Source organism: Pleurodeles waltl, chromosome 3_1 (genome assembly GCF_031143425.1).
Source record: "Pleurodeles waltl isolate 20211129_DDA chromosome 3_1, aPleWal1.hap1.20221129, whole genome shotgun sequence".
Classification (NCBI taxonomy): domain Eukaryota; kingdom Metazoa; phylum Chordata; class Amphibia; order Caudata; family Salamandridae; genus Pleurodeles; species Pleurodeles waltl.
Genome location: NC_090440.1, coordinates 401,711,811 through 401,727,275, shown reverse-complemented (window position 1 = coordinate 401,727,275; position 15,465 = coordinate 401,711,811). Strand labels below are relative to the sequence as shown.

Sequence of the window (15,465 nt, the reverse complement as noted above, 5' to 3'; positions counted from 1 at the left end):
AAGATTACTATCTTAGGAGTCATACAATAATATGCAAAACACATATTACTCATTTTCTGAGTCAAGACATTGTCAAATAAACTGCTACAAATGTAGTGTTAGTACCTGATTTCATGTGTAGTAGAATATGAGAAGTTCCATGTAAGTAACAGAATAATGCACACTGTGCAAGCTCTTTTTGGGTGCATGCACTATGCTATAAAATCGGTGCATAACTGTTTTTTTTGGCATTTGGATTCTCTTTCTCTAAGAACCTCTTTACTTTTGAGCACGGTGAGGTCCATATTGGATCGTGTTGTCAAGATTTTGAGTATTCTTTCTTTGTTCTCAGCAGTCTGAGATACGCTGAACACAGAGTTGCCCAAATGTAAAAGCCCTGATTAACTATTAAGCATAATTAGGTGCAGAGATACCAGGTTGGTAAAATTAACAGTTCTGTTCAGTATCTCTTAATTGCGTCTATTATGTATTAATTCCCATGGATTATGGAATAACAGTGTGGCCATTTTTATTGACAGAACTTCCACTTCAGTCGGGAATGACATTTAGAATGACATTCCCATGTACGTCCTGCTCTGAGAAGTTAATGCATATGTGGATGTATGATTACAAGCACAGCCAGCACAGATATAGCTGTGAACAGCAGGTAGTTGGTACAAACTAATACAAGGGGTGGAGCCATGGTGTATTTTCAACATAGCAACTTACTGGAAATTATTACTTTTGAGAATATTTGTACATTTGGATCTCTTGTGGAAATCCTGAGAGCATGTTTTGGTTCTTGCACTTATCGGCTAACGTTGGTGACCTGTGAGTTCTCAAATCATTAGACAAAAACAGAAGGGGAACTCCATTGCACAAGATAGAAAACATAGACGAATACCTCATGAGACATAGAAGACATACCAAGAATAGCACCAATATCGAAATGGAAAACTACAGAGGCACACCTCTATATAACTACATTAGCGCTCATGATGGCAGCTCTGATGCTAAACTCTTTAGAAGGAGTTGTAAATCCCACAAATGGTGTAATTCTAAGAGACAAAAATATCACAGGTACTTCATTTAGGAGCAGGGACATACATCTCTGTCAGTTAACAGTCAAGAAACGCCCAGCTGTTACAAGATTGGTGCAGCATAGGCTCATGTTTCTGCTCTGTGAGTATACTATATCCACAGCATAAGTGAGAGAAGCTAAGTTGCTGGCTGGAATCTATTGCTGCTATGAAATGGCACTGCATTGCATCCAAGAGCCTTCAACAATCATGCAAGCCCATTGGAAGTTGAATATTGTTTGTTTTGTTTGTCATCAGAAGTGTGATCTGATGACTGGGAGAACTCTGAAGTGAAACCCTTTTTAAGTGAAAATGGCTCCTAACCCCTCGATCAAGATAATGTGGCGACAGACAGTGGTGGAAGTGTGATTCTAGTCAAGGAGGATAGACCTTTTTACTCGCATCTTTTTGGGGAAATTGCCAACATTGTACTCCCAAATAAACGTTCTGCCCAGTGTTGCTTGCTGCACAATCTGAAGGTTTGAAGGTTTTCTATGTCTATCTTGGACAAACCAGCCAACACCCATCTCTTCCTCTGCTCCCAAAACGTGTTGTACCTGTTAGTTGGTGGAGGGCCCAAGTCCATTCCTTTGTCCTTTATATGAGCCCTTGCCCTGAATGACACTCGTATACCACCCATTTTCCAGTATAGTTGCTATCCTCTGGGACAGCTGGGACAGATGCTAGGCTAGGCCTGAAACATAGCCCAGTGCAAACTGGCCTGCCTGGGGATGTGGCTATGGTGCCTGCTAATTCTGAGCTGCATAAACAGAAAGATGCACAGTTTTTATGGGCACTGGGACCTTTGAATGTTACATACACTTTATTGGCTCCATCTTTTTGTTTTGGCTGCTAGATGTGTATATAAATGTTGTAGGAAGCTGGCTCTCTAAATAGTGTACCAGAATGAGGTGCACTGTACAGAGAGTCCAGGTATCTCCAATTACTGGACAGGGCTTGCTTTAACAATCCCAGGGTTCTTTATTTGTGGTAACGTGGTTGAGCAGCCTTAGACTAATCAGAGGGTAGAGTTGGGCATTTGTTGCACTCACAAAGTCAATATGACACCAATTTAGAAATATAACACAGATTTTTATGTTATTTTGGACATCAAAATCTACAAGATCAGGAAAGTACTTTTCGAGTTAGCGTTTTTTCAAAGTGTAGAAAATACAGCTGTCAAATATGAGGCATGGTCATCGAACGCGGTGATGTTATGATATGGGGAGAACATATACTGCTTAGGGTTACTTGCAAATGACTCACAGGACTGTTCTTCTGGACTTAAAGTAAGTAGGGGCCAGGTTCCTAGAAAGAACCAACTGTTTGGGTTTACCTGCCCTGCTGTGTCTTGTACAGAGGTACTTCCAGTGGTAGTAGCATATGTGCAGTAATCAATGGGGAAAAGTACCTGTAGAAAATAGACTGCAAATGGGGACTGTGGGACCTGTCCGGGCAGACCCAAAAGGGCGCTCGGCTCATGGGGGTTTCAGGACCAAAGAGACACTGCCAAGTCTTGTGAGCCCAGATTGAGGAGCTCGGGTGCAGAGATGTTTTTTCCGTTGGAGGCGGTGAGTTAGAGGCTCTGACGGTTCTTGGTGTACCTGCAGAAGAGGTGAAAGAAGCACAACAAAACAACTTCTGGCATGGAGCTGGCCTCTCTCAAAGTCCATCAACGTGCAGGTTTGTTTTAGTGGCGATGGTGTCCCAACTGAACACAAACAAGCCTTGGTGCTTGCGACTGATGGTGGAACACCGGGTATTGTTGCAAGGAGGTTCCGGGCAGCCTCAGCATCGCAAAGACAGGATGGGGTCACGGAGCTGCACTCCTGGACACTCAGGATCCTCTTCCCGGTGATATGCTCCCTCGGTGGGTCCGATGGTCGGCAAAAATGAAAAACAGACAGTTGCGATTCATGCCTGCTCATGCAGGGAAGTGGCTCCTCTGCTCTGAGGTAGATGCTGGCTAGTTGATAAAGTGCTGGCAGGGCGCCGAGGCTATAGGAAGGTGCACAGCTGCAGTACGAGTCAGGTCTTTGCAACTTTTGGGACAGGAGGCGGTAGGCAGGATTTGGCACCAGATTCCACAGGTAGTCCTCAGTTCTTGCGCTGTTCATATCTGCTTTGTCCTCCTTCTTCTTGTAGTCACACAATTCTGAGTTGCTGGTGTCAGGGGGCCTGCTAAATACCGAATTTAAGGGTGTTTAGGGGAGTATAGGGTTGTAGCCTGGGGTGACTACACCCACTATATGACCACTTCCTGTGGGGAGTGGGCATAACCCTGTCCCAGAGTTCCTAGTTCCGCCAAAAGAAAGATGGTTTAACCTTTCTTTCGTGGAGCACATCAAGCAGCCCACCTTAGGGGTGTGACTATCCTGGAGGTGCAACACACCTACTGCATAGCAAATGTCCCACCTGTCCTGGTGACAAATGGGGTGGCATTCCCCAGGTCTGGGGGAAGCCAGGGTCGCATATCAAAGATCACCAGAGTCTTTAAATTCTCCAGCCTAGAATCTCTGATTTACCAGCCATCCTGCTGGAGGAGGTGATAACACTTTCCTCCGGAGCAGGCATTGGCTGTCGCCCCTGAGAGTGTGGGCTCTCCCCTCCAGGGGATCAGAAACTTGTCTGTGGTGGCAGAGTGGTCGATACCAGTCAGCCAGTACACTAGAAGATTAGTATGTTTCAGGGAGCACATCCAAGGTCCCTGTCATAATAAATCCAATACTGGCATCAGTATGGATTTATTAAGACAAGGTGTTTGACACCAAACGCCATAGGTTTCAGTGAAGCCATTATGTAGCTGGGTAACTCGTAATGACCAGTGCCCAGCACATACCTTAAGATGGCTTTCCTGTTCACTTGTGATATCTAGTAATCAGACTAGACATCACAGGGGCATATCTGCTCATGCAGATTTGTCCTCACACAAAATATAATGCACCTTGCCTTAGGGATCTAAGGCCTGCTGTAGGGGTGACTTACATATATTATATGCAGTGACTTTGGCATGGCACACATTGAGTGGCAGTATGCATGCAATGTGTAGGGGGGTCCCTTAGGGTGGCATAATACATGCTATAGCCCTTAGGGACCCTCTTTAGCACCCATGCCCCATGTGCCAGGTGCACCATATACTAGGAACTTACAGGGGTGCTGAAGTTTATTCCAATTGTACACAATTAGATTATTTTACCTTGTTTTAGGGAAAGGGCACTGGCACTGGGGCCCTGGTTAGCAGGAACCCAATGCACCTTTAGTCCCAAAATCTCAGTACCAGTGGCAAAAAGTGGGGGGTGCCCATGTCAAAAAGAGTACTTTCCTACAAATGTCTGTCAGTATGATGAATCAATGAGTGTATTCATGTTCAATTACTTGAAATCATTACATGAAACATTACCTGAAAGTATTACATAAAACGTTATTACCCAAATACAAAAGTAATATGTAAAACCACAATATAAAACTCCCAAAGATTTAAAATACATAAAATGTGCAAAAGGCAGCATCGCAAAATGTGTGGTTCTGTTAGCGCATCTTAATGGGAGCAGTGTCCGAATTGTCTTTGGCTGATATATTGGGGATGTGGAAAAAAGCCCATTACTGAGGTGTTTGTTCAGGAGTCTGTTGGACTAGCAGGTAGCAAGGGCTTTTGGCCTAAGTGTGTTTAATCTGGTCTAGTGGCTCCCCTCTGCGACTGTGACAGCTGAAGTGCTGATCAAATCGCGACTGTGAATTTCCCTGGCCTTGCTAGGATCATCGGAGTGTTGTTACTAAAACATGCGTCCAAGGTCCTTCTGCAGGTTCTTGCTCCTTGGGCCAAAAATAGCAGGCAGTGATGTTCACTGGAAAGTTTGGGGCAGCAGCACAATAAATGAATCCAAGATTCCTTGTAATACTTGCATAATCTGCTGCATGATCTTACCCTGACCTGCCTTCCCAAATGGGATTGTAATCCGTTATTGGTAGGACGAGGAGCCGCATATTTAACATTTTCCTGCATGTATTTGGTGCAAGGACTTGATGTAACTAGGGCTGCACTTTTCTGGGCATATATGAAGCTTCTAGTGCCCTGCTGATCATACTACAACAAAGGCTTCCTATTTCCAGTTCAAGGGAGGTTATTTTAACTTGCAAGTTCACTCTCCTTTTCCATTGTTGGAAAGCTATATCAGGGCAGTGAAGGTTTGTGGCTTCGATATTTAAATTCATAACTGGCTGGGATAGAAAAGTTTGCCATGAGGAGCCCCCTGCCTCGAAGATTATTTTGAGTTGTGCCTTAAGCGTGTTTCTCGAGTCCCCGTAGAATCCTAAGGTAGGACTTTAAGAGGCCTCCTTGACAAAAAAGTTCCTTTCTCCCGAGGCGAAGATCCAATCTTAGGTTCGCTCTTTGAATGTGTTGCAGTAAATAAAAAAACTTTCATATGCCATAGTTTGGATGTTATTTAATTTTGTAACCAGTACTCTGGCAAAGGCTTTGTGACCGTAATTTAGTGCAGGGATCAGTTTAACTTTCAGGACTTTAAACATGGCTTCGGCAAATGGACTTTGCAGATGGCTGTTGAGGCGTTTTAGGTTGTGGATGACTCCTGCACTTTTGATCTTAAGGTGCTTCTGATGAGCCATTGGTTTGGCCCCTTCTGTGAGCCAAACACCTAGGTAGTTGTAACTTAGGACTGTTGTTATTCTCAGGTTCCCAAGCCGGTAAGGTTATGATTTTAGTCTTACCCATAGTCTTACCCTGGTTCACCTGGAGCTTATTAACCATGTTGTACCTGTGGAGGCACCTTCCAATGCCTTCCCCAAGTTGGCAGTTTAAAGGTTGAAGAGGAGAGGGGCCAGCATGCAGCCCTGTTAGAGACCGTATTTCGTTGTGACTTTGGCGGTCGCTGTGGTGGGGCCTGTTTTTATCTTGACCCAGGTCCACTGATATAACGGTATTATTGGTTTAAGAAGCGATGGCAGGGCCCCCCATGCTGTTAGTTTATCCCACAGCGTGCCCTGAGTCTCCCTGCCAAAAGCTGCACTGTAGTCTACAAAACCACTGAAAAGTGGCTGTTGTTTCCTCCGTGTTGCTTGCTGTGACAAGTAAGCTAATGCAGTGACATTGTCAATTGTGGAACTTGCCGGCCTAAATCCCAATTCCAAGTATGGAAGAATGTTGTTTTCTTTCACCCTGGCCTCCAGGTTATCAAGCAAATGTTGTGCATAAGCCTTTGCTTCCAGATCTGAAAGGGCTACCTCCCATATTGTAAATAGGAAAGAGAATAAACCTTCTCCATCAATTCAGAATCATGGCAGTGGCGAAGGCGTGATTTATAGAGCGGTGTCAGTATCCAAGCCCAGAAATCTTCTGCTGCTTTGAAAACTGTCTCAGGGAGACCGTTTGGTCCTGTCACCCCATCTTTCCTCATTTCTTTTCATATTACTATTCAAACAGAAACCTCTGGGAGGGGGAAGGATGAGTGCACAGGACTGTCTAATGCAAAGACTGCTTAATTGGCCTATGTTTTGTTCACCTGATCGTCCGTGTCGAGTCTGGACGTGGGCAATCCACTCCATTTCCACCATGCCGTTTTCCTTGGTCTGGGCAAAGTTAATGAGTCTTTTTATATGCCTGCTGAAAAGGGATTGATTTTTATCTTGCCATTCGTCCTCAATTTTCTTAGTCTTTTTGTTGCCAAACAATCTACCTATGGGCCTCTCTGTATGCCGTGACTACATGAGCTGTGTTGTTTTTACCTTGTCCGTTAGCCGCTAGGACGCTTACTGATTGCCAGTACCTTTGAGGATGTTTGAGAGGCTGTTTGTGGAGTGGGTGGGCTTTACTTCGGTGCCAGCCATGATTCTCCCCCAGACCTGTGCGCAGCTCTGCTCAAAATCATCCCACAGCTCCAGAGATGGAGAGATGCTGGATGGCGAGTTGGCAGTCTGTTTTGATGTGATCCAGTTGTTTAACTCATTGCCTAGGATCTCTGTCCATTTTATTCTGGGGAGGACTTTATGGCATTCTTCACCTATTTATTCGCCCAAAGAGAATAACTATGGCGAGTCCTTGGTGTCTAGTTGAAGGTTTGTTCGTAGAGGTCTGTGGGTGTTTTCTGCCGGATCATCTACTTCAAACTTGCTGATTGTGGCTTCCAAAGCTTCACTAAGGAAAATATATTTGATAGTAGATATGTCCTGAATGTTGGAAGAATATCACAGTGTGGCTCATTTGTTTCTTTTATAAGTTGCAGGGAGACTAATTTGTGGCTATTAAGGAGGCTTTGAAACAATGCAGCCTCAGTGGTTAAACTTGTTATTTTGGTTTGGAGGCCCAGGCCCCCTGTGTTAAAGTCACCCGCCAAGATTGGCATGTGAGAATTTACTAAGCAGCTCTTCCTTTTTGGTTCTTAAAACGTGTAGGGTCTTTTTTTTACTGACTCTGCGCAGCATTAACTCAGTACTTCATTAGTAGAGAGGATTCAGCTTGCAATGTAAGCCTTTGATGAGTAGAAATTGGAAGTGTACGTAAGTTAGTCAATATTGCTCTGTCCTCTATTTTCTGCTTGTGTTTTACATAGATTGAAGCCCACCTGACTGCCGGCCAAAGATATTACGTTTTATTGCAGGCAGGCAAAATTCATAATAGCCTAGCAGCGTAGTTCTTCCTCTTGCTCAGGTCTCCCAAAAGCAAAGGATGTCTCATGTGTGTAGATAATCGAGGGATGAATTGCCCTCTATGATTTTCTTGAGACCTTCCACGCTCCATGAAATAATTGTTAACTGAATACTGGAGTTGGGCTCTTACTGTTTGTTACTGTGCATCATAATTTAATGTATTAGGGATGCCGTTGATCAATACTTGAAGTGGGTGGTGCCTGCCTCTCTTCATTGGCTGCCTGGGAATACACCACCCATTGTTAATTTATGCATGATATTTTAAACATGTTGCAGTTGTTTGTCGACTTGATGTTCATTAGTGTGGTGTGTATTATCCGTCCCTCGAAGTACAGAGTTCACCCCTTGCTTACAGGGCCTGGCCAGAAGGACATGTGGGTATTTCTCTGGGTGATTTTGTTTAATGTCAATGCCCATTCACAAATAGGGGTGCATACTTAAGCATGGTAGCCTGGTATAATTGTTGGCGCAAGCCTACCATTGTTGACTCACCACGAGGGTCACCAGGGAGTCTTTGAAACCTGACCCAGACGAGATCATCGGATTGTATTTGTGCAAGAGATTGTATGTTTTTAAACAGGCAAAGAATGTTACCCCTGTTTAGAATATCATATTGGCCTTTAATATGATATCGGAGGGTTAACACTATCGCCATAATGCCAGTTCTGGCATTCATGTGATTCAACTCTAGCATTCTGGCAGACACTTTGGGTGGGTTGTTCCTCAGGTTACCCGAGTTGAAGGTGCATTTTGATTGGATGCTGTAGTTGCCTATTCAGTGATTTGACTGTTTGAGAAAGCAGTCATGTTGTTGGTGCTCTGAGTTGAGCGTGCAATGAAGTCTGTGCAAGTCTTATTTAGGTTGGCTTGTGTGCATTCGCCTACCCTTTCCTTTGGTGACTGCGCATGGGAGATTGTCTCGGGAACTGCACTTGCTGGAGCTAGTTCTTTCTGGCTGTCAGTGCCCGCCTTGAAAGTGAAAATTGGGTACAACTCAACTGAGTCACGATCTTCTGGAGGATTCCATTTGTTTTGTTCAGCAGTTAACAGTGAAACCACTCTACAGGTTTTTAATTGTTTCTTTAGCTTTTTCTTCACTAGGAGAGTGGCACTGCTGGCTGCATTGGACATAGCGGGGGTCTCCTCTATGTCTCCTGCAACGGTCAGACCATGGTGACTGCTGTCAGTAAGAATGAGCTGCTTGGCGGCTGATGTGTGTTGCTCAATCCTCCAAAGAAGAAATGCAACTTCATATGGGAGCTGCCTTATTGAAAGTAACACTCTCAACCATAACTTCGTTCATATTTGTCCTTAGAACACCACCGAAGCCTAAACACTAGTTTAGAGACTACTGGTTTAGACACCCTCCAAACTGAGTCTAATCTAGAACAGGTGCAAAGTTGCCTTGCCTCTGTGATCGTGTCAGTTTACCTATCTGCCTTAGAAACTAGACTGCCCTTCCAAAAGTAGCTGTCACGTTCTTAGGAAGATCTGCATGAGATTCAACGTACTGAAATAGTTGTGTGAGGATACCTTGATGTACAGACATTGCTCAAGAAAACAAGATCATCAATGTCCAACTGGCCAGTAAAAACACAATCTAAAGTGGAGCATTTCCTGCATAGTGGACCTGCATCATTTTCTCTCACCATTGTAGTATCTCCAACAAGTGCCTTTGGCTTACCAGTCTCTCCTTTTCTCAGCCCCAAAAGGACAAGGAGGCTGTCAGTGTTCACATGCCTTACAAAATCCAATTTCTTCTAACTCATGGTTCCAAAGGTACAAGTTCTTATAGTAACCTTTTCTCGTTGCCTATCTGGTAACAACTAGTCTATTTCACTTTCAGAATTGAAGTACTGACTGGACATTGATATCACAGAGGGCTAATTAGGGTGTTCTACTGAATCTACTTCTGTAATGCCCAGGAGAAAGTTTTGACTGCTTACTCTTGTTCTCTGAAAGAGGCAATACAATTAGCCTTGTGAAGCACACAGTATTGTAGTCTTGTTACATCAGTGATCACCACATCACAGGATATCATCTAGTTATCCCTGACTGCCTCAGTACCCCCACAAAAAGGTCTTCCAACATAGATCCCTTCACAAGAAACAGAATACATGTGTCTCATCTAAACATTTAAATACCCTACAAGGAATAGTGCGGTGTATATTTTAATAGGCTGGAACAGATATCTGCCTATGCTTGTCCAGCGATAATGTAGTTAAAAAAATGGTCCTCAAGGAGATTGGATCAATCAATCAGCAAGGGGCAATCCATCAGCAAAAAGCTAAAAAAACATATTTTAGGGATTATGTGGGCGGGGGGAGGAATGAAGGATGGTGGTGTGAGGGGACCAACTGCAGGCGGGTGTGGGAGCAACAGGAAAGCTTGAGACCGGTATGAAGAAGGGAATAAATAAAAAATAGCCGGGGTGGGAGGCACGAGCAACACAACACGTGTGGTGGATGTGATTACTTGGGGGAGACTATGCAACCCAAAAATAAAACATGGTGCAGAGATGAACAAAACATATGCATTCACATGGAATAGTGACCACAAAAGAAAAAGGCAGTTCCCTGAATGTGTGTAGAGAAAGGGTTCAAGTCATTTTCGCCAGGGGAAGGATAACCGAAGAAAAGGAAGCAGAGGCAAAAATTAAGAAACCAGCAAATAAGAGTTACAAGAAAACCAAGGAGTGGCTGGCAGTGGGTTGGCAAAAAACACACTCTAGGTTTTTGTTATGGTCAATAACAGTTCTTTCCCTAACGACTGTCTGCAGACGAGACGTAGAAATGCCACAGGCCATCTTTCTGCTTTCCACAGCACTGCCTTGTTGATAGTCTAGTCAAAGATATTTACCCACCAGTTTGGTTCACCCTAGATGATAACCACTCACACACTACAAGCAAAACATAATGATTACCCCTTGATCTTCTGTTGGCCCAGGAGGCCTGCAGAATGCATCAGACCAGATCTTAAATTCAGGATGTCAGTTAAGATCACACACCACAGACTTTTGTCACTGTACTTCACTGCCTAGCTCCTGAACACAAGTGGATATCTAAGTCTACCTCCGAATTACATTAGCGCCCTGAACCATCTTTGTACAAGAAAGTCCTGAGAATACAGTTCAAACATATGTTCCTGAAGGCCTGGAAAAGACAGTACCATCTTATATTCTTTGTGTCTAAAGCTGATCTTCAATTATCTTTTCTCACTATCTAAGTGATTAAGCACTTGCACATGGTCTTAAAGGTTTCCCTCTAATCAGAAAGCTAGCTAAGGCTTGGGAGTTAAATATTGTACTGTCTTATTTAATTGGACATGCCTTGTTGAAGATGGCATTCCTACTAGCTATATCATTAGCTAGGAGTGTGAGTGAAATGCTACCTACATGTACAAATATGTTTGATACACGTTTCATCAGAATAAGGTGTCATTAGAATGCATAGAATTCATTTCTCATTTCTACCAAAAACTATTTCAGAGTTTACCATTCGTCTGATATGTTGTTATCTACCTTTCCAAGCCCTACATCTCTAGGAGAGAGAGTGATCTGTTTAGGCCTTGGACTTAAGAATGACCCTGTGACGCTCTCTTGATCTAACAAATGATGTTAATAATTCCAAACAACTTTGTTCAAGTTATGGGAACCAAATTCTCGATCCTTTCCTCAAAATATTTAATTGACAGATGGGTAGTATCCTATATTTCCACATGTTATCAGAAGGCAAAAAAGACTCCTTGTGCAAGAGTCTGGGATTCTTTCCAAATGGAGCAAGGCCACATGTACTCATGGGCTGGTCTCCACCTTTGAAAGATGAAAGGTGGCCAATTAAGGTCTTCTCACAGGTCCAAAGTTGTCATTTATTAATTCATTGACTCTGATGATGACATACAAAAGGGCTATGCCTATTTAAGCAAATGGTTTGCTTTAATTGCCTCACTTTCTAATGTAGAGAATCAGCTTGCTTTTGTATTTGTTGAGCACTTCGTAGTGTTTATAGTTCTCCTCATTTGTTCTTTCAGCTCGCAGTAAGAGGTATAGTTCATTTATGCACGATAATGTTATTTTAAAGGACCACAGACGTTACCTTTTATCAAAATTTACCATATCATGCTATTCCTGTGTATCCCAAAATGTGGGGCTTCAAGAGTTCATTTTGGTCATAGTTTAAGTGTTTTTTCTATTGAGAGTTGCTGTTTCTTGATGAGGTGTCGCATGTCGGCAGAGGTCCCAATAATTGTCTTTCCAGGTTTTTTAAATGTGTATTTTTCATATGCAGGTTAAACTCTTAGCCCACTGGTTATTAATGTATGTGTAATAAGTATTTTCATTAGTTGAGCTATTTGCAGTGCTGAGGCTTTTGCACCACTAGATTTCTGCACCAAATCAACACTGCATGAATACATACAGTTAAAGTCATGGAAACCATGACGTGTTCCCAATGCTTTTGGTCAAACGTTGCAGGTAAGGTGATTTCTAATTATTTTATTTATCAGCACCTATTCATGTTATTCTACAGGATTTTAAAATCATGCTTTTTCAGTTCATTCAATAGCGTTTATTCTGAGTGTGGTACTTCTGTTATGCATTCCATGTTTTAAATGTTTAGGTAGCAATTGACTGTGCTTTTGCTTATAACATCTACAGGATGGAGCTGAGATGTGTGATTGCAATCATTCGGCATGGAGACCGCACCCCAAAACAAAAGATGAAGATGGAAGTTAGGCATCCTAGGTAAGCCTTTGGCCCATGTTCCTCTCAGTATGGTCTGCTCTATCTTTTCCACCACTCTGGCATTTTCCCAGATGTCTGCATGCTAGATGATTGCTTTCAGGGCTGGATGGCCTCCCATGACCCAAACATAAATACCTCCCAGGCTCCATTCGAATCGCTTCCATCTAGAGTTTGCGGTTGATTTTAACATTTTTATCAAGGCTGATTCTGATTCCCTGATCAGCCGTACTTACACTGTACTCATACATTTCATAGATGAGAATTCACCGGATGGAGAATACTGGGCATCACAAATTATATATTTTACTTATCAAACCTACTTTCATGTAATAGATATTATTAAAGTGAGTGCTGGTTCAAAGCTTGATTTGAAACAGTTCACTCTGTGAGTACCTAACTAGGATCTGTTCAAATGCAATTCAGTGGTTTAACAGACAATTTAGGCCCCATTGCTGAATGGCCGTTTCAGGCAACCGTGATCGCCGTTATCTCATTATGCCTAAGTTACCTATCTGCACTCTTTATATATGGGGGAATTGTGGCCTGAAATGTATTAGATCAGCAGATGGTTCTTCACTGGTAAATACAGATATCTGTGTACCAGCAGTGTTTTGGAGCACCTCCTGTTGTATTTTTGCATGGTATTTTCGAGCTGCTACATAAATACACTAGGTGGCTGTAATGTGGTCAGTCCTAGCTACAACCTTGAAGGGAAAGGTCCATTAACGACACATTGAGCCACATAGCCACTCAGTCAGTGCATCTTCTCCTGCAGAAACTTGGAGGCGCAATGCTTTATCTGCTCCACGAAGGTTCTGTAGATAACAGAGCAGCACTTTATTATCAGTATTATTCAGTGTTCTGAGAAATCCCTTTGACAAAGATGCAAATCTCAACACATCCCTGGACTGAAGTAGGTCGTCTTTAGTGCACACTGTCAGAAGAACAGTCTGAATTATTGCAATTAATGTGCTTATGTATATTCCTGAATTTAAATGGTTTTAATGTTACACAATGCGTTTATGACCTACATTTTTTATTAGCAAGAAAAAGCAGTTTTATTAAAATAACAAAGTGTTGCAAAATGTCAAAACAGTTCTCAAACAGATGTAAATTACTATACGTTTTTAGGGAAATATTGCTACTATTGCTTCCCAGTCCTGCAGACATAAACAAGAATTAAACAGAATGATGCATTTTAGCAGAGAATTAAGGAATTATTGAAACATGTTGGTTAGTGTGCGAGTATCTGTGACTCAACAATTAATCTTGTGGTGTATCATGTTTTCTTGCCTTTTCCATGAGATACTGCAGTGCATTGAATGTGTAAATGTGCTTGTTTTCCTTTGTGACTATTATGTGGTTCACAGCAATCGGAAACAAGTAACATTGTGTCTACATTAAATTCTGAAAGTCTGAATCAGTTTGTGACGTTGTCATGGCATTTTCAGCCACTTCCTAGTGTTGAAAATCCAGATAGGACTGCAATCACTTGTAGGAAACAGCTCCTGCAGAGAGGTGAAATTTGTACTCACATAAAGGTTTCTCATACATTCTTCCGGTAAGGCCTGAAACATTAGGGTGGGTCTTGGAGCCATTGAGTCTGAACAAAAGGTGAGGACAGCATCTCTGAACTTTGATATACTAGTAGCTGCTTAATTTATGCAGTGCTCAACTTCTGACATTTGTTATTTATCTAGGTTATTGTGGCTCCAAACACTCCTGAAATTACAGCTTTACACACTTCACGTTGCAATGAATTTGGTGGACAGCTTTTGCATAGAAGTATCATTTGGATCCAGAGTGTCTCTTTTAATGAGAATAACTGCACATAAACAATAAGAACGTAACCTTAATTGAGATCCTTGGGGACACCTTATGTGTGAGTTCTCTTCGTACTGATTCAGAATGCAGCATTACAACCATAACCTGCCTGTAAATTAGGACTCAGTCTGCTGATTGACCCTGTCTCTCATTACCACCGAATCCAGCCTAATTCGTAGAGTGATTCACAATATTAAAGGATGCAGCCAGGTTCAGTAGCACTAGTGCACTTAAACCAGTCTGATCCAACACACTTCAGAGATCATCTGTTGCAGTTACAGTAAACATCTTGATGCTTCCTTTTTATCAATAGTGGGCAATATATGTATGTTTTTGCACGTTAGGTGCCATTCCTGTTACCAGTGATGCATTAATGATACTCCAGCATTCAGACTTTAATAGATTCACATGCTTGGGCCATTTCCCAGAGTCAGACTAGGAATCCATGGCAGTCATAATATGTAGCTGTGAAAGTTAACCTTCTTTTTTTTTATATAATCATACCTTTGTACTTAAAGTATCCTATCCACCTCATTATGTGAACCAAACTCCAGACAGCAAGGTGCAGAGAATCCTTGACTTTTTGCAGTGCAAGTCAGTGAAGGGTGGAATCTACAGAATATTGTCCCCAAACAACCAACACGTTTTTTAATTCCTGGAATCTCTCCCAACTATTCTAGAAGGCAGGAACGGATTGCCTTTATTTTTTCTTGTCTTGGGAAACTGGGGCAGGAGCTATTTTATCATGACTGACAATACAGACAAGGCCAGATCTGTGGTAAGAAAAATATTTTTTACAGATGATGTACATTTGAACTGCATTTACTGTCTCCACCCACAGCATAACAGAAAGTGTGACCTATGTAAGACTTTTTTCTCAATAACACTCAAAGATCATCCGTTTAGGCTACCCTCACTTCTATGGTTAAGAAGACAATGTCACCCTTTTCCGAGGACATGCTGGGGCAGTCCCTAAAACCTCTGCATGCTGTCCAAGTGCGGAAAACTAGCACCAATATATAAATATATGTTCGATGGCATGTGTAACTGTAGATACACATGCTGTGCATATCCTGCCATCTTGTGTTGGGCTCGGAGTGTTACAAGTTGTTTTTCTTCTAAGAAGTCTTTTTTCGAGTCATGGGATTGAGTGACTCCTCCTCTCGGTGATAGTGTGCA

General features: G+C 42.4%; 1 protein-coding gene across 15 annotated transcripts in view; it reads left to right on the top strand.

The window, feature by feature from the left end:
* PPIP5K1 (diphosphoinositol pentakisphosphate kinase 1) overlaps positions 1 to 15,465 on the top strand; it is a 1,126,642-nt gene that overhangs the window by 355,828 nt on the left and 755,349 nt on the right. For all 15 annotated transcript variants that reach the window (XM_069222621.1, XM_069222618.1, XM_069222612.1 and 12 more), the window contains one exon: positions 12,376 to 12,462. In XM_069222621.1, the coding sequence (XP_069078722.1) occupies positions 12,376 to 12,462 (87 nt within the window). The remainder of the gene's footprint in view (positions 1 to 12,375; positions 12,463 to 15,465) is intronic.